At 41.9% G+C, this 20062-nt stretch overlaps 2 protein-coding genes and 2 long non-coding RNA genes across 4 annotated transcripts; 3 read left to right on the forward strand and 1 right to left on the reverse strand.

Annotated features, from left to right (window-relative positions):
* Positions 1 to 699: 699 nt before the first annotated feature.
* Positions 700 to 1874, forward strand: LOC122007982. The gene is made up of 3 exons (XR_006119160.1): positions 700 to 734; positions 1615 to 1675; positions 1853 to 1874. It is a non-coding gene; the product is annotated as an uncharacterized LOC122007982 (long non-coding RNA).
* An 88-nt stretch (positions 1875 to 1962) lies between these two features.
* Positions 1963 to 3002, forward strand: LOC122011648. Its single transcript, XR_006119997.1, has 3 exons — positions 1963 to 1980; positions 2129 to 2163; positions 2735 to 3002. It is a non-coding gene; the product is annotated as an uncharacterized LOC122011648 (long non-coding RNA).
* Positions 3003 to 4333: 1331 nt separating this feature from the next.
* Positions 4334 to 5059, reverse strand: LOC122009354 (agamous-like MADS-box protein AGL29). Its single transcript, XM_042565472.1, has one exon. It carries the CDS (start codon positions 5057 to 5059, stop codon positions 4334 to 4336), a length of 726 nt encoding a protein of 241 aa, XP_042421406.1.
* Positions 5060 to 18176: 13117 nt separating this feature from the next.
* On the forward strand, positions 18177 to 19186 carry LOC122009355 (transcription factor MYB87-like). Its single transcript, XM_042565473.1, has 3 exons — positions 18177 to 18312; positions 18462 to 18591; positions 18694 to 19186. Exons 1-3 carry the CDS (start codon positions 18177 to 18179, stop codon positions 19184 to 19186), a joined length of 759 nt encoding a protein of 252 aa, XP_042421407.1.
* The last annotated feature ends 876 nt before the right edge of the window (positions 19187 to 20062 follow it).

Consider the following 20062-nt stretch of genomic DNA (forward strand, 5'->3'; position numbering starts at 1 on the left):
GATCGTTAGGTCCATATTTAAGCCTTCCGAATGATTTTTCTTTTAATTTTTATTTTTCTTAAATTTGGGACGAATCCTGGATTCGTCCCAAAATTTGGGACAAATCCAGGAATTCGTCCCAAATTTAAAAAAATAAAAAATAAAAGAAAATTTATTTGGAAGACCTAAATATGGACCTAACGATATCGGAATTTTATGAAACAAGTTTCTATGGGTTCCTAATTTTCTCATTATCTTAAAAATATCCTCATCCATAATTTTAACCTCTTATATTTAGTATGGTGATTTTTTAACCCGAATTTGACCTAATTCATAATAAAAAAAATTTGCCGCATTTAATATAGTATGTTAAAATTATGGATGAAGATATTTTTAAGATCACGAGAAAATTAGAAATCCATAGAAACTTATTTCACGGAAATCCGATATCTCTAAGTTCATATTTAGTGTTTCCATATCATTTTTTTATTTTTTTTAAAATTTTTTATATTCTGGGACGAATTTTAGAATTCGTCCCAGATTTAGGGTCGAATTCTGGAATTCGTCCCAGATTTGGGGACGAATTCCTAGATTCGTCCCAAAATATGGGACGAATCAAAGATTCGTCCCAAAAAATAAGCAATGGATAGAAATTTTTTAATTTATAAGTTAACCCTAAATCTCCTCCCACCCATCTGCCCCTTCACTCATCCCTTCACTGGCGGCTGATTCCTTCCCGATCGGCTGCGGCACAGGTAACCCTCTCCCTTCTCCCTTCTCCCCTCTTCCCTCTCCTTTCTCCCACATCTGCCCACTTCTTCTCGCGAGGCCGCGGCTGGCCTCGCCTGGCCGCGCGTGGCCTCGCCTGGCCGCGCGTGGCCTCGCCTGGTGCGAGTCGCCGCTGCTAGCACTGATGTCGCAAGATTTGGAATGGTGGAGTACTGATCTGTGAAATTTAGGGCTTCATTCTTGTTTGTTAACAAAGAAAAGCACTGCAACTCTTGATCACTTAGATGTCAATGACCAATGATCTGTGAAATAGGGTTTAGGGCTGTTTTTGGATAAAGATTTGTAGTTCTTCTTGTATATAGATGTACAGTTTAGGGGTGTGGAAGTAATAAAATCTCAACTACACTAGGGCAAAATTTTGATACTAGGGTTTCGAATCCTAAATGTATGGGGAGCTCCAGTATACCATAGGTATAAATTTACCTTTGATTTTCTGTGTACTGATCCTCTTTATCATTACAAATACTTGTAGGATAGTTTTTAGATTGGAATTAATTAATGGAGGGACAAATTACAATAGAGTTGACATGTTTTTTTTTTCTTTGATACAAAATTCAAAGGGTGCTCATTATTATTATTATTGTTAAAAAGATTTTCTTTTAAAGAAAAAAACAGAAGCGACCCTATTCTATTTTTTATCTCAAAAATATCCTTATCAAAATATTTTATTTTTCATCTAAAAAATGTCAATTCTGATCCACAATTGCTCTAATATAGAGAGTAATTTTGTTTTTTTCCAAATTTTGTTCCATTAAAATATTATTATTTCAATTTAATTACAATTGCTTCAACTCTATTAAAATTGTTAGAATAATACTATAATAATTGATAATGTTGCTTGTGCAGGTTTCAATTTGGCATGATCTCAGTGTAGTTGAAGACAACTGTATTTGTTCACGTCTTTTCGGTATTTCTAAGTTCATTAATATGCATTTAATGATCTGTATATAAAGTTAGCTTTAAATAATTATTTTATAGTTGATTAATTGTATTTCTTCTTTTTGATAAGCTTTTCTTTGTTGTTTTGTCTTCAATGATAAGATTTATTTCTGTTAATAATGTTTAACTAAATAGCTGAATTCAGGTAAAATGCAGAATGAGCGAAGTTGAATGTATAACAAGAATTCAAGTATAATGCAGAATGAGGAAGAGGAGGAGGAGGAGGAGGAGGAGGATGATAATCATAATGATGATTTTAATTTTTGACGATGGGTAAGTTTTGTTAGCTTATTTAAAGAAATTTCCCATAATTATGTATGATGATTATTTGTCTCATGTTTACTATTTTACACATTAATCAATGACTTGTTAACTTTTCTAATTTTTATTTTAATTAATATTGTCAATTTGTTTTTAACAGGGTTGGTGAGGCGAACTAAAGGTCCGAGAAAAAAAGTAAGTATTAAGTAACATGTTAAACTTTTAATTTTATTTATTTATTTTCTAATTGCTTTTAATTTATTGAAATTTATTACTACTGCTTTATTAGTTCAAATTGCAAATTATGATTAGAGTTTACCTAACAACCAAGTAACCATGATTACTAAAACACTTGTATCACAAAAAAATTAAGTTTAATTAGTTTGTGTTTTCTTCATTTGAGCTATTTTCATATGTTAGGAAATTTTAAGAATATCTTTCATGCTCTCCATGTGATCACATGGACATAGAATATTTGTAGCTATTGATTGATATGGTGAAATAGGTATTATTATAACAATTTGATGTGCCATTTATATTAGGTTGTATCATATTTACGATGTTTTTACTTAGCTTCAAGATACTTCTTATAATTTTATGACATGGATGGTTCATATCGTTGGTAAATAGGACATTTATTTGAATGTTTAAGGAATTTCACAGTTATGTCTTGTTTCCAATCTTTCTTGTTACATGGGCATTTCGTATTATATTTATAATCTTTCTTGTTACACATGATCTGGTTTATTTGTTTGTTGTTATGTAGGCAAAGGAGATTTGAAGGGGTGCAAAGCTTTTGGGCAGACGAAGATGACTTGATGTATTTTTAGTTTATTTACCTCCTTGGATGGATGATGGACTTATATAACATTTGATTGTTGAACTTTATAATATTTTCTAGAAGCTTGAACAAGATAGATCTTGTAAAATTTGTTGAGATCTTTATATTTGTTGAATTATGAGTTGATCGAGTTCAATTATTACTCTTGTATGTGAAATTAAGATGTGTTGAATGTATATAAATGTTATTTGAATTTGGTGTTTATGTATCTATGGATTGAATTGCAAAAAGAAATTTAATCTGGAAAAAAAATTTAGTATTAGGGACGAATTTGGCGACGAAAACGATTTGTTCCCACTCTATCGTAATTGTATCGAATCCAGAATTTGGGACGAATATGTGGATTCGTCCCAGAATTTGGGACGAATTCTGGGACGAATCCACAAATTCGTCCCAGATTCTGGGACGAAAATTTATTTATTAATTAAATTAGTATTTTTGTCCCCAAATTTGTCGCAAATGCTTAAAATTTTGCAACAAATTTATTATTCGTTGCAAAATTAGGGACAAATTTGGCAACAAAAAAAATTTGTCACCGAATTCGTCCCCAAATTCGTTGCAATATTAGGGACAAACTTAGCAACAAAAAATAATTTGTCACTGAATTCGTCCCCAATTTTGTTGCAAAAATAGGGACAAATTTGGCAACAAAAAATTATTTCCTCCGAACTGAATTCATCCCCAAATTCGTTGCTAAGTTTGCAACAAAAAAATTATTCGTTCCTTTTTTGCGACAAATTTGGGGACGAAAATTTTATTCGTTGCCAATTTTGTCCCCAAATTCGTTGCTGAATTTGCAACAAATCATAATTCGTTCCAAAAGTTGGCATCAAACATTTTGGGACGAAAAAATTTTCGTCCCTGATTTTGTCCCAAAAAATTTTGCAACGAATTTTTTTGTAAAATTCGTCCCAAAATTCGTCCCAAAATGCCTTATTTTTTGTAGTGATACCTTTTTCCTAATTTTAAGGATCTAATAAAACTAATTAAGGGTAACGACTACTGCAACAGCTAAACGGGACTGTTGTATGATCAATGTCGAATTACTTGGTTAAACCATTGGACGCTTAATTAACTAGCTAGGGCCAATCTGATTTAGCCACAATTAGCTAGATTGAATCAAATTAATTAGATTGTCATGAGATCGATTTGGAAAACTACAAGATGATATATGTATACATTAATTGAGAATCCAATTAGTTAGAGCAAAAAATGGAACAAGCAGTATACATATTATTTGTGTTAAAAAGATTTTTATTCGAAAAATATCCCATGCATCCCGTTAAGATCTTTTTTTTTTAATTCGCTCCTCGATCGATCGTACGTCCTCGGTAATATCGATCAGAAACAAATTTAAGTAATTAATTAATTAAGAAAATTGCAAAGTTTTAATACACTATGATATATAAAAGATAAGAAATTAAGCATGATATATAGAGAATACGAACAAACATAAAAGATATGACGATGGATGACGACAGACATGGACAAATTACAGAAAGAAGACTCGTAACTACGTACGTCCTATGGTTTGTGCACGTAGCGAGCCAAGTTAGTGCCTGTCGTCGTCGCCAACAAAGCTTGAAACGAAATGGGTTCGCCTTGGTTCATCTCAAAACTGATGGGCCAAGGTGGCGGACACGCTGACGAGGAGGAGGAAGGGCCCGTAGCACCATCCGGAGAGAACAACCCAAGCGTCCTAGTCGTCGTCATCATCGGCGACGCCATCCTTTGGGTGGAGGCGACGTGAAGGTAATCCTTGATTCGGTCGTCGAGTCTCATCTTGAGGTGTTCCAATCGGTTCTTCAGTTGGTCCAGTTGATCCAACCCCAATTGCTTAATGTCGTTAGCGCAGTCCAATTCCGGGCTCTGCAGCAGCTCCCTGTGCCGTTCCTCGAGATTCACCTTGGTCGCCTTGGCAATATCCGATTGTCTCGACAGCTCCATGTATTGCTGGTTAAGCTGCACCACGGTGTTGCTCTTGCCGGAAATAGGCTGATGGCGGAAACTCCCCGAGAGGAACCGGTCGACGAGTGGCTCCACCGAGGGACTGCCAAAAGAATAAGGATTACCTACGGGCGAATAGATGACGATGGCCACCTCGGCGCCGCAAAGAGTGGAGAGGTCGCTAGCCTTGGCAAAGATGCCGGCCTTGCGCTTGGAGAAGCACACGTGACGAGCATCCTCGGATTCTATCTTCTTGATCTCGATCTTCCGTCGACCCTTACTGGTGCCTCCATTTTTGACCATCTTGCATTGCATGGCTGCTCTGACCGTGACGAGGCCGACGGACAGAGATTAAATAGCGGTTGCGGTGCCGGTCGATAGTTGTCAATTTTAATTCTCAAAATTTGGCAGCTTCCAAAGTTGTAACGGCCGCAAAAGCAAGTGTTAATTCCTAATTTTTAAATTTTTAATTCCTTCGGCAGGACCGTACGTGTATTTGTTTGTTGCCTTATCGAGCTTTTAATTAAAATTTTATATATGTTTTTCATTTTTAAATATATATATAGCTGCCATAATTGAAATCGACAATATATATGTTGATAGTTTGACTCTTTCTCTGTTTTCTCAGGTTATACAGTACGTTGGATCAGATATGAATGCGCTTTATATGGAAGATATGGCGGTAATTGAGTGAATCGGCCAATCGGATACATCCTTAAATATGGGAAACAACGGTAGTTACCAGATTAATTGAATTTAGTAGATTTGCCAAACATTGAATGTCGATTGTACCTCCCATAATCCGTTGGAAATAGCAAGCTAAGGTCCACTAAAGCCATTGCGACCGAATTAATAAATAAAATTTACGCCTTGCAATCCAATAATATAATTAATTATATATCGGTGAGGCCGTGCGTGCTCTAATCATCCTTGATTCTGCATGCTTGCGTTTTAACAAATAAAATTTAGACTTGAATATTGTTAATTTCTCTCGATTTATTTGATCGTGTAAAACTCAATTAATTAGTTACGTTAGTTATATGATCTATATATGATAAGTGATCCGGTGATAAGATGGAACCCATCCGGGAGAAGGTTATGGCCACATGGAAGGTCAAGATTAAAGTAGTCAATATTCATGGATCATCGTCGACCGGACGTCCTACTAGTCTTGTCGGATCAAGGAATTGTCGGACCAACATCACTACGACTCGGTCAGGTACCAAGCTTCTGACGCTCAGAGAAGTCCATCGCTGAAGCGTGAGCCAAGTGGTCGTCACGCTCGGACTCTCACCAGGTCTCGAATCCTACGACGCAGAGACACGACTCCCTCGTTCGACAATAGGGGTCAAATCAGTCGAATAGCGGTCGAGGGATCTTCTTGCTCGGCCCTAGAGATGGCAGTGTCAGGACATCAACGGTTAGCCGAGCGGCTCTTCCACTCGACCCACAGGAATGTTGGGTTTTTCGAGCTGCGAAAACCGTTTTTTCGCGTCGCGGAAACCCCGAAACTCCCTAGCCAACGAATCCGTACAAAGAAAAATTTTCGAAAAACTACGAGTACGAATTTACCTAGATCTACACTTAGATCTACATGGAGAAAATCTTATACCTTCGATGCGTACCCTTCGCGAGTCCCGCTTGTCCAAGGAGATGCCGAATCTCTAGTTGTCAAAGTAGACAACTCTCTAGAAGTATCCACACGAACAAGATGTGTTCTCTAACATACAGGGATGGAGAAGAGAACACCACAAGTGTGCTAGCACTTCTTGATGCTCTCAGATGGGATTGGAAGAAGAAGAAAGGAAAAGAAGAGAACACACTCCTCTAAAATCTCTATGTGACTTTCACTAACATTTCTTCTTGGATTAGATTCACTCTCCTTTCTTCTCCCTTGCTTGAAACCCACGACCAAGAGAAGAGAAGGAGCAAAAAGAGAGCTTGAGGAAGAAGATGATGTGTATGTGAGTGAATGAAAAATTCATTCTCATTCAAAACCAAAAAGGTAACCCCCATTCTCATTAAATGTGTCCATTAAAGAGAATAGATTTGTAACCCCCATGAGGTGGCACACTTTGATGATGTGGCACATCATCATTAGTCCTCCTAATGCCAAATCACTAATGATGTGGCAAATAGTCAAGTCAAACTTGACTCTTCCTCTTCCTCTCAAGTCAAGTCAAACTTGACTTAATCTCTCTCATGGTTGATCTAATCCAACCATTTAATTCAAGCCAATTTAATATAATGAATCTAATTCATTTAATTAAATTGATTCAATGAGTCATAATCTAAATTAGACTCATTGAACACATGAATCAACTTGAGTCCAACTCAATTAGCCCAATTAGGATTACTCTTAATCCAATTTGATTCATCACATGAATCTAATCCTCTCGGTTCATCATATAAACCTAATCTCCATCCACTTGTTCTTTGTGTGTGACTCAATAGGTTCTTGTAACGTTGGCAATGCCCCTAAACTCATTTAGAAGCATAAGTAATGAGCGAAATCTAGCAATATATCATTACTACCCAAGTTACAAGAATGTTGAGATCCAACATCATCTTGTGACTACTAATTGTGACTCCTTACAATATATGACAAGTGTCTTTCTATCCTAGACATCTAGATTGATCAATGTGAGGCATAGACCGTGTCATCCTCTGATCAATCTAAATCTTGAACTCCAAGTACACTCACTAAATCAAATGAGCTCAATATCTCATATTTGTTAGGATCCTTCGTACTCGGCTAGAGAGGGGGGGTGTGAATAGCCGCCCCAAATCGCTCGTTTCTTCCTACAATTTGTTAGCGCAGCGGAAAATACAAATAGAAACGAAAGGAAGAATACCAAACCTTAACACAAGGATGTAACGAGGTTCGGAGATGAAACTCCTACTCCTCGGCGTGTCCGTAAGGTGGACGAAGCCTATCAATCCGTCGGTGGATGAGTCCCCGGAAAATCGGCTAATACAATATACTCCTTGTGGGTGGAGAAACCTCGCCACAATATTCTTGCAACAGCAAGAAAGGAATACAACAAGAAATACAAGAAGACAAGAACAATGAATGTAAAAACACAGGTTTTCTTGCCTCCTCGCCGACTGGATTTCGTTGAAGCAGCAGCTCCTCAGAACACCTACAACAGCAGGATATCCTAGTCGAGAAGCTCACGCGAAGCTTGCGAAGAAGAGCTCAACAAAGCTCAAGCACCAGCAGCAATCGCAGTAAGTAGGAAGAAGAGGAAGAAGTAGCAGGTGCTCGACCCCTTTATACTGCGAAGAAGACAGTGAAGAAACTAGCCGTTGCGTCAGCTAGAACCCCGATCGGTCCCGATCAGCCTAAGCGCGAGGCTTCGTTTGTCACCGATCGGTCCCGGACCGATCAGGTGTCGCGATCAAGCCACGATCGGTCGTGGACCGATCGGGCCACTCCTCACGCCAGCGATCTATGCCGATCGGCCGCCGATCAAATGATCGGTCGGCCAGACCGATCCACGGTTTCTTCTCGCAGGTTGCGTTGCCTCGATCGGTCTCGGACCATCAGTCGAATTTCAGCAATGAGCACGTCCGATCGGTCACCGGACCGATCGAGGGAAGATCTGATCGGATCGGTCACCGGACCGATCCAACTCCTCGATTTAGAGTGCCCTCTCTAACCTAGTTCGGAGAACGAGCCACCGAGCCCTCTCCGACTCCATATGCCAAGCTTCACTCACTTGGACTTCTCAACACGGATGTCCGATCACCCTTGATCCATCTGGATTTTCCTTGCCCGGCTTCACTCACGGGACTTTCCACCGGCTTCACTCACCAGATTTCACACCGCCTAACATCCCGTTAGGACTTTCTCATTCACCTAGCTTCACTCACTAGGATTTTCACCGCTTCACTCACCTTTTCCAGAATGCCCAGCTTCACTTACAGGACTTTCACCTTCACCTAGCTTCACTCACTAGGATTTTCACCTGGATTCACTCACCAGATTTCCATTGCCCGGCTTCACTCACCAGATTTCCAATCTGCCTCACCAGGACTTTCACCTTCACTAGCTTCACTCACTAGGATTTTCCCAATGCCCAGCTTCACTTACCGGGACTTTCACCTTCACCTAGCTTCACTCACTAGGATTTTCACTGGATTCACTCACCGGGATTTTACATTGCTTCACTCACGAGATTTCCAGATGCCCGGCTTCACTTACAGGACTTTCACCTTCACCTAGCTTCACTCACTAGGATTTTCACCTGGATTCACTCACCAGGATTTACTGCTCGGCTTCACTCACGGGACTTTCCCCTGCCTAACTCCTGTTTGGACTTTTCCCTGCCAAGTCTCCATACTTGGACTTTTCCAAGTCTCCATACTTGGACTTTTCGCCAAGCTCCTGCTTGGACTTTTCCGTGCCAAGTCTCCATACTTGGACTTTTCCGCCAAGCTCCTGCTTGGACTTTTCCCGAATCAGTCAACAGGTCAACCTTGACTGCGGTTGCACCAATAATCTCCCAAACATCTATTCTTGTCCCACATCAAGAATAGAACTCTCTCACGAGTGTCAAACATCAACATGCAACACAACTAGGTCAACCTTGACCTAAGGTTGCACCGACAATCTTCCCAAGTCAAACATCAAAATACAACTCGAGTCAAGTCAGCTCGAGTCGGGTCAACCAGGTCAACCTTGACCTAAGGTTGCACCAACAATCTCCCCCTTTTTGATGTTTGACAAAACCATAATCAAGTTAGGTTAACCCGATAACCTAACTTAGGTTTTCCAACCATCTTCCAATGTCCAATGTTCTTTCCTTGAACATTCTCTGGACATTCTCCCCTTAGGTTAACCCGATAACCTAACTTGGGTTCTCCAATAATTCTCCCCCTTTTTGACACACATCAAAAAGATTACCAATGTTCTTCCTTGAACATTCCTTGACATTCTTTCCCTAGCTTAGGTTAACCCGATAACCTAACTTGGGTTCTCCAATAATTCTCCAATGAACACTCTCCCCTTTTTGACACACATCAAAAAGAAAAAGGAAGGTATCAAGGTCAAGAGTTTCTTCCTAATGAAAGTCCCATACCTTTCATTTGAAACTCTTAATTTCCCCCTTGATACTAAACTCAACAATCAACTTAGTGATAATCCCATATCACTAATCCTTAAAAGTCTTTTGGAGTAAAAACTCCCCCTAAAAGTCAACTCCCCCTTGACAATTAGGTAAAACTTCCCCTAAAGGTCAACTCCCCCTTGACCATTGCACCAACAATGTCTTGGCGAGTTTCAAACCTTTAGAAATCCACAAAACCCAACTTCCAGCTGAAATTTCAGACCAACAGCTGAAAATCGAAACGGCACGCTCTGATCGGTCCCCGGACCGATCAGAATCCCCATGGATCGGTCCCCAGACCGATCACGCCTTCAGAACTTCCTGGATCGGTCCGGTGACCGATCCACACTCTGAAATCAGAGATTTCGATTTCCTTCCGAAATTCAGAAACTCTAATAAATTCAGAAAATTCCAAAATCGTAAAATTTTGAGGATACACTCCTCATACCATATACTATCACGGAAAAATAATTTTCTATGAAAATAGTTTCCATTTTTCAATCTTGATACAAAGTTCAAAAACTTTGAAATAGTTCAAGTTTAACTCAACTTTGTATCACAATGTTCAATGATGAATGCTATCACTAGGAAAGCTTCATCAAGGTTTTTCAAATCAATTTTAAAATGCTTTTAAAATCATTTGAATTTAGGACCATAATCTTAGGGCTAGATGTACATGACTTGTACACAAGCTTTCCCTATGATCCTCCTTTTCTTGAATTAGGCTCATCTAGGTACAAAAACTATGCACCTTGATCCTAACTCATGATCCTAATATCTCACACACATCTAAGGTGTATCAAACCACATTCAAGTCAATTTGATGTGAGATATGGGTTAAGGTCAACTTAGGCTAAGTTCTCATGCATTTTCTAAACATCAATTTGATCTCAATATCAAATTATATGTTTGTCCTTAAATCAATTTCATTGATTATAATGCAAGAGATGATGACATGGCATATAATGATATCATAAGTAAAAACATGTGCCAATGTCATGATGTCATGGCATAAAGTTTGAAACTAAACTAACACATGACATATAATAACCTAAGCATTATCATGGCATTTCAAATGATCATAAATTAAATATGATGTCATGACATGGCATATGGCAAACAACCATGGTAAGTTAACACAAATAAAATACCTAGATTACCTATCTAAGTATCCTTAATCACTTAGCTAACTTAAATTCTAATCCTAGATTGCCCAAAGTGCTCCAAGAAAATGTCAAAACCCAAATTGACATTTCTTGATCTCTTGTTTGATTTATACCATTTAAAATTCTACAAGAGTAGCACTTCTAAGTTAAGGCCCGGATTGCCTTGATTACCTAAGAGAATATCAAAATCCCAATTTGATATTTCTCTAGGTTTTTCCAAATTGTGTCAATTTAAAGTAAGATTAATATATTCTCACTTTGGCACAACTTACTCTTCCAAGGAGTGAATGACAAAGATTATTCCATTTCATTTTCAAAGGTTCCCAAAAACCTTGAAAATGCTCCTTGAGTGTCAATTTCCTCAAAGTTGGGTTAACTACCCTTCTTATTGGAGTTGACACTCTCTAACCCATCTATGGGGTAGAGAAAATGCTCCTAGGAACCCAATACCTATTAGAGCTCATTGGGTTCACTAAATATTCACTAGAGATGACTTCCCTAGCAACCCTCCTAATGACCCTCTTAGGCTTTAAAGCCTTGGTCATTTGGGTCTCATCAAGGTCAACTATAGGGGTGACTTCCCTTGTGACCTTGGTGGTGGTCTTCCTAGTCGTAGATTTTGTTCCATAATCGAATGAAACATTATGGTAAGTGGGTTTGACCAATTGGGACTTAGGTTTGTGACCCAAACCTTTCTTGTCCTTGGGCTTTGAAATTTGACCCTTAAACCCTAGAGATGACTTCTCAAAGTTCTTAAGAGCCTTTTCCAAAGTATTAAGTCTTGACCTCAAGACTTGATTCTCCTTCTCTAATACCTCAATTTTTGATTTGTCATTTTTCTTTGAGGCATTCCTAGGCATGTGTCTAGTTGATTTGGGATTCCTACCTAGGTTCTCCTTAACCTTAGATGAGGTAATTCTAGGGTTGGCATTCCTAGTAGTATCCCTATCTAGGTTGACATGTTTAGCACCTAAGCACATGTGTTGATTTCTAGTGTTAATATGCTCATCATTATTTGCAATAGCAATAAAACTACTAGCATGTTTCTTATTTGAATTGCAATAGTATGCCTTAAAAGGTACCTTAGGGTTTGCCTTAGCTCCCCCTATCGATGTGCATCCCTTGTCCTTGTGAGGTTGCCTCCCCCTTGGACAATGGCTCCTATAGTGTCCCCTTCGCTTGCATTGGAAGCACACTACGTGCTCCTTGCCTTTGCGTATCGGGACTCCGGCTTTCTTGACCTTTGGTGCCGGTGGAGTCTTTCTTACACTCTTTGGACACTTACTCTTGTAGTGCCCAAATTCCCTACACTCAAAACACATTATATGCAATTTACTTGAAATTAACATGTTTGAGTTACCTAGGTTTGAAGATGGATGAATGCTCTTTTCTTCATCCCTTCCGGAGGTAGATGCTTCTTCTTCTTGCTCCAATCTTGAAGAAGTGCTCTCATCCTCTTCTTCCTTAGATGTTGAGTAACCCTCAACTTCTAATTCCTCTCCTCCATGGTGTGAGCTACTTAGCTCACTTGACTCCTCTTCATGGCTTGAAGTGGAGCTCTCCTCATGGAACTTGGCCAAGTTGTTCCACAACCCCTTGGCGTTGTTGTAACCACCTATCTCACACAAGATGTCATTAGGTAATGAAAACTCAAGAATTTTCGTTACCTCATCGTTGATCTCGGATTGGTGGATTTGTTCCTCCGTCCACTTCTTCTTTTCTAAAGGTCCTCCTTCTTTATCCATCGGAGGATTGAACCCTAATTGTACACAACTCCAATGCACTAAGTTAGTCATAAGAAAATACTTCATTCTTACCTTCCAAAACGCGAAATCGTCGCGGTCGTAGAAAGGCGGAATTGTGACATCTTCTCCGAACCGATCCATTCTCTAGCGCTTGTGCTCCCACGGGTGTGAATCCGATGAAGAGCGACCTCGCTCTGATACCACTTGTTAGGATCCTTCGTACTCGGCTAGAGAGGGGGGGTGTGAATAGCCGCCCCAAATCGCTCGTTTCTTCCTACAATTTGTTAGCGCAGCGGAAAATACAAATAGAAACGAAAGGAAGAATACCAAACCTTAACACAAGGATGTAACGAGGTTCGGAGATGAAACTCCTACTCCTCGGCGTGTCCGTAAGGTGGACGAAGCCTATCAATCCGTCGGTGGATGAGTCCCCGGAAAATCGGCTAATACAATATACTCCTTGTGGGTGGAGAAACCTCGCCACAATATTCTTGCAACAGCAAGAAAGGAATACAACAAGAAATACAAGAAGACAAGAACAATGAATGTAAAAACACAGGTTTTCTTGCCTCCTCGCCGACTGGATTTCGTTGAAGCAGCAGCTCCTCAGAACACCTACAACAGCAGGATATCCTAGTCGAGAAGCTCACGCGAAGCTTGCGAAGAAGAGCTCAACAAAGCTCAAGCACCAGAACAGCAGCTCTGTAGCAGAAGAGAAGAGGAAGAAGTAACAGTGCAGCAGCAGCTCTCGACCCCTTTATACCTGCGAAGAAGATAGCGAAGAAACTAGCCGTTAATGCCGCAAGCTAGAACCCGATCGGCCGATCGGCCTAAGCGCATGAGGCTTCGCTTGTCACCTGATCGGTCCCGCCGATCAGGTGTCGCGATCAAAGCGTGGACCGATCAGGGAACCTCCTGATCGGTCCATAGACCGATCAGGCTTCGGCTCCTCACGCCACTGATCTATGCCTGATCGGTCTGCCGACCGATCAGGCCATGGGTGGATCGGTTAGCAGACCGATCCACGGTTTTCTTCTCGCAAGGTTGCGTTGCCTCCTGATCGGTCTCCGGACCGATCAGATTGCAATCGGTGAGCCACCGATCCGATTCTGATCGGGTAATTCTGATCGGTCACCAGACCGATCCAACTCCTCGGTTTAGAGTGCCCTCTCTAACCTAGTTCGGAGAACGAGCTACCGAGCCCTCTCCGACTCCATATGCCAAGCTTCACTCACTTGGACTTCTCAACACCAGATGTCCGATCACCCTTGATCCATCTGGATTTTCCCTTGCCCGGCTTCACTCACCAGGACTTTCCACCTGGCTTCACTCACCAGGATTTCACACTGCCTAACATCCCAGTTAGGACTTTCTCATTCACCTAGCTTCACTCACTAGGATTTTCACCTGGCTTCACTCACCAGGATTTTCCCGAATGCCTGGCTTCACTTACCAGGACTTTCACTTTCACCTAGCTTCACTCACTAGGATTTTCACCTGGATTCACTCACCAGGATTTCCCGACTGCCTGGCTTCACTCACCAGGATTTCCCGAATGCCTGGCTTCACTTACCAGGACTTTCACCTTCACCTAGCTTCACTCACTAGGATTTTCCCGAATGCCTGGCTTCACTTACCAGGACTTTCACCTTCACCTAGCTTCACTCACTAGGATTTTCACCTGGATTCACTCACCAGGATTTTCTGACTGCCTGGCTTCACTCACCAGGATTTCCCGAATGCCTGGCTTCACTTACCAGGACTTTCACCTTCACCTAGCTTCACTCACTAGGATTTTCACCTGGATTCACTCACCAGGATTTCCACCGGGCTTCACTCACGGGACTTTTCCCGTGCCAAACTCCTGCTTGGACTTTCCAAGTCTCCATACTTGGACTTTTCCAGTGCCAAGTCTCCATACTTGGACTTTTCGCGTGCCAAGCTCCCTGCTTGGACTTTTCCGTGCCAAGTCTCCATACTTGGACTTTTCCAGTGCCAAGCTCCCTGCTTGGACTTTTCCCGAATCAGGTCAACCAGGTCAACCTTGACCTGCGGTTGCACCAATAATCTCCCAAACATCTATTCTTGTCCCACATCAAGAATAGAACTCTCTCACGAGTGTCAAACATCAACATGCAACACAACTAGGTCAACCTTGACCTAAGGTTGCACCGACAATCTTCCCAAGTCAAACATCAAAATACAACTCGAGTCACGTCAACTCGAGTCGGGTCAACCAGGTCAACCTTGACCTAAGGTTGCACCAACAATATTGACTCATTTGGGCATGGCCATGCACTTCGTGGTCTCACTCTATCAAGAATATCAATGTCGCTCCCGTCATATAAGAGGGATAGATCCCATCTACATCACTCACATCCCTCTGCATAATTCGTTACATACCCAGTAATCGCCTTTATAGTCCACCCAGTTACGGGTGACGTTTGACGAAACCAAAGTACATAACTCCTTATGTAGGGATCCACGGTGACTTCAGGTCTAAGGACTAGTAGTCATATTAATAGCCACATGAGAAAGTATATGACACTCATATAACGATCCATGATACTTTCTCATGGCGGGTCATTCAGTATACATTCTCCAATGCATATCCATGTGTCAACTTGATATCTCTATATCCATGACTTGTGAGATCAAGTCATCGAGTTGACCTACATGCTAGTCTTATTGCATTAACATTGTCCTTGAATGTTAATACTCGACTAGGAATGATTAAGAGTAGTGTTCCCTATATCATCTCACTATCGATTCAACCAATCGATTGATATAGGTAAGAACCTTCTACTCAAGGACGTTATTATACTTAGTTTATTTGACACCAATACAAGTAAGTATAATAACCAAAAAACCAAATGCCTTTATTTATATAGAATATGATACAACATGTCCAAAATACAATCATCAAATGATTGGCTCTAGGGCTCTAGCTAACAAAGAAGAGTAGCCATCTGACGGACACGGATCAGCTGAGGGGCTCTCTCGCTCGGCACTCTCCCGCTCAGACCAGTAACGGACAAAAGGAGCAACTCGGAATATCTTCCTAGGAACCAATGTCGCCGACAAGCGACATGGTCAAACAAAGAATCGTACGGTGGAATTTTCCATTGTCATGTCAAGGATATGCTCGGGAGGTTGAGGTATGATATCAGACATGCTTTTCTGACACATCCTTTCAAGATATGCTTTGAGGTGCGTGCACACATTGGGAAGTGGGCACGCGTCTCCTGGGAGCCCTATATAAAGACCCCAGGGGCTTCGACGGAGGTATATTTATTCTACTGTAGCTACGGTTAAGCTGTCACTTTCATTTCTTTGCTTGCTTGCTGCTTCGCCGGATATTTGACTTGAGCGTCAGAGGGTCATCGCCGGGGAACCACTCCCTGGCTCGGCACTGACGCTTTTGTGCTTGCAGGCTAGTCTTGTCGGAGGTCCACGCACGGTTAACAGGAGCGCCACATCCCAGCATCTATCACCTCAACTCTCGGACAGGATCAAATTTGAACCGTTGAACGTCACATCACCCCTGTCAATTGGATTGCGATAACGGCGGCAGTGCCATGTGGCGTTCGCTTACAGGAAAGCATTTAATGAGCACCCTTACGGGCACGGTCGCGCGCTCAGCCTTAATGGGGATGATTTGCATGAATTCCGAAGTGATTCGGACGACGTCAGTATTGACCGGCCGGCTCGCACCCCTCCGAGAACGCTGAGGGAAAAATCTCCAAGTACAAATGCTCAGAGCGCTGATTGGCACAGGAAGATCAGTCCTACACGGGCCGATCGGGATCCAACCAGTATATTGGCCAATCGGATACCAGACTACTTATCAAGTCAGTCGGACTTGCAGCCTCCCTTGACTAGATTTGAAGGGAAGGCACGTGATCCGATGGTAAGATGGGACCCGCCTGGGAGAAGGTCATGGCCACGTGGAAGTTCAAGATCAAGGCAGTCCACATTCCTGGATTATCATCTGACCGGACACCCTACTAGTCCGGTCGGATCAAGGAATTGTCGGACCAACATCACTATGGTTCGGCCAGGTACCGAGCTTTTGACGCTCAGAGAAGTCCATCGATGAAGCGTGTGCCGAGCGGTCGTCCCGCTTGGACTGTCACCGGGTCCCGGATCCTGCAACGCAGAGACACGGCTCCCTCGTTCGGCAACAGGGGTCAGATCAGTCGAATAGCGGTCGAGTGGTTTTCCTGCTCGGCCCTAGAGACGGCAGCGCCAAGACATCGGCGGTTAGCTGAGCGGCTCTTCCACTCGGCTCCCAAGAAGAGTGGCCATCTGACAGACACGGATCGGCTGAGCGGCTCTCCCGCTCGGACCAGTAACGGACAAAAGGAGCATCTAGGAATATCTTCCTAGGAACCTGCAGTATCACCGACAGGCGGCACGACTGACAGCATAGTCAGATAGAGAATCGTACGGTGGAAGGTTCCACTGTCATATCAGAGATATACTCGGGCTGTTGAGGTATGGCGTCAGGTATGTTTTTCTGACACGTCCTTTCAAAGTATGCTTTGAGGAGCGTGCACACCTTGGAAAGCGTGCACATGTCTCCTGGGAGCCCTATATAAGGACCCCAGGGGCTTCGATAGAGGTATATTCATTCTACTGTAGCTACGGTTACGCTGCCACTTTCATTTCTTTGCTTGATTGCTGCTTCGCCGGAGATCTGACTTGAGCGTCGGAGGGTCATCGCCGAGGAACCACTCCCTGGCTCGGCACTGATACTTTTGTGCTTGCAGGCTAGTCTCGTCGGAGGTTCACGCACGGTCAACAGGAGCGCCACATCCCCAGCGTCCGTCACCTCATCTCTCGATAGGGTTTCTAAATATTTTTTAAGATATATTTTTAATTATTTTGTTTTTTTAAGGGAAACTGTATTTTAGAAGAATGGGCCTTAGGCCCATTTAATTAATAAAATAGAGGTCTGATCGATAATTAATAATCAACTTTATACACCTTTTTGGAACAATAACCTAAATATTTTATGATAATTAGTAAACACGATCGAGCTTCCTGTAAATATATAAGGAAAAGCCAAGAAAAAGCTTGTGCTTGAAATTTGCACGATCGAATCAAGAGTACTCTTCTAGCTAGCCTTAGGATTGAAGATCTAATCATCCTGATCATCCTCAAGTACCGACCCCACAACACGCACACATGTAAAAGTGTTATTGCCTTGCTACATAAATATTATTTATTTAATTTACTCTCATGGCCTGACCTCACCTCACCTCACCTCGTGGCTCTTGCGCGCATTATAAGTTCCCTACGGCCACACCACATACAGCTACGCTCACAGCCGACACCACCACCAAAATCCACACCTAAACCCAAATCAAGCTTCGTCTTCCAACGAGCAATTAGCATGGGAAGAGCGCCGTGCTGCGACAAAGCCAACGTCAAGAAAGGCCCCTGGTCGCCGGAGGAGGACGCCAAGCTCATTTCCTACATCCACCAACACGGCACCGGCGGTAGCTGGATCGCCCTCCCCCACAAGATCGGTACAAAATTATAATTATATTAATTAATCACATCCCTGCTTTATTCTAAAATAATTAACTAATTAATAATAATGCCCCGGCCGGTCCTATTATATTATTCAATATATATAATCGATCGAACTCATTTACTTGATCGATTTTCTAGCTAGGCCTGAAACGTTGCGGCAAGAGCTGCCGCCTCCGATGGCTCAACTACCTCCGCCCCGACATCAAGCACGGCGCCTTCTCCGACGAGGAAGACCGAATCATTCTCGACTTGTACATGGCCATCGGTAGCAGGCAAGTAATTAATCAACCAATTAAACGCACGTACGTCCAATGTTAATTCCTTGCACTAATTAATCATTCTAGCTAGCTACTTGCCTTCCTGAATTATATAAGGTGGTCTATAATTGCCTCCCAATTGCCCGGTCGGACCGACAACAACGTCAAGAACTACTGGAACACCCGGCTCAAGAAGAAGCTCTTCGGCAAGACGCCAAGAGAGCCCGCCGGTGCTGGCCGCGGCCGGAGCAAAGAAGCTAATATTAAGGCTGCTGACGGGGATGAGGCTTCTAATTCCGTTATTGCAGTCAATCCCAGCTGCAGCGACTGGACGCAGACGCAACCGGGTAATCCATCCACGATTTCCCACCAACAATTGTTTGATGAACCGGCCGGAATTGGCTCGTCCGGTTCTGGTTCCTCGCAGGAAAATTTAAATTTGCACGGTGGTGGCTTCTCGTCGACCGAGCTCGATGAGATTCTGATCCGGTTCGGCCAGGGAATAGATGGCCCGTACGACGTCAAGTGCAGCGTGACTAGTAATCTTAATCAGATGGAAAACTTGAACTGGATCGACGATCTGGATGTGCCTTGGCTTGTTATTGATTAGTGGTTGTGATTTGAGTTTAGGCATGCACTCCATGTAGATTTAATTATATTTGTTGTATTTATCGGTCGAGAGATGTGTCACTGTATTTCTTTTTTTTTCAACCAATTAATTGTCTAATAATTGAACAGCTCATCAATTATGTGGTCATTAAGAAAAAATCTCAAAAAAATATTTAAAGATATAAATTCATGACCGCACACATACAATATCAAATCTTAAAATAATTGACATCATGTGCCCTCGACCCAGCCCTTCTGCTAAATAAATCATGGGATATATGCGAATACAGTCCAAGAATCGAAGAATCTGAACTATCCTTGTTATAAGCAAATTCGTGCAATATCAAAGGACTCACGATGCTTAATCGCATGGAATAGACAATCACCAGCAGACACTTTGTCGTCAGCTCTTGGCATCAACCATCCACACTCCTAATAATTAGCACCTAATGGTCATTATTTAATCCTTGCTTTGATGATTCTAATCCGGAGAAGTTGTCCGCAATGCCTCTGCTTGAGTTGTCAAAGGAAGCAAGACAGTGATTTTAACTTAAAATTGGAGAGGTAGTGCGCAAGACGGGTGGTGATGTGGTTGATTGGTAAAAGACTTCGTAGAAAAGAGAAAGATGATGAATGGAACAGGAAAAGAATTTTGAGTGTCTTTCTCTTCTCTACACATACTCAAGAGAACAGACAGAATTAACATAAGTATCCAAAAATCAAGGAAGATGTCCCTAATGAAGGTCCTCTGACGTTCAAGTCAGTATGATGTCCGAGCGAACAAACGGAGAGAAGAATAGTAGAATGCGTGCACGTAAGTAAAACTGTTATAAAACATGTGTACCTTGCCAACAGAGAGAACTCTCCTTTATATACT

This window comes from Zingiber officinale, chromosome 8A (genome assembly GCF_018446385.1).
Source record: "Zingiber officinale cultivar Zhangliang chromosome 8A, Zo_v1.1, whole genome shotgun sequence".
Classification (NCBI taxonomy): Eukaryota; Viridiplantae; Streptophyta; class Magnoliopsida; order Zingiberales; family Zingiberaceae; genus Zingiber; species Zingiber officinale.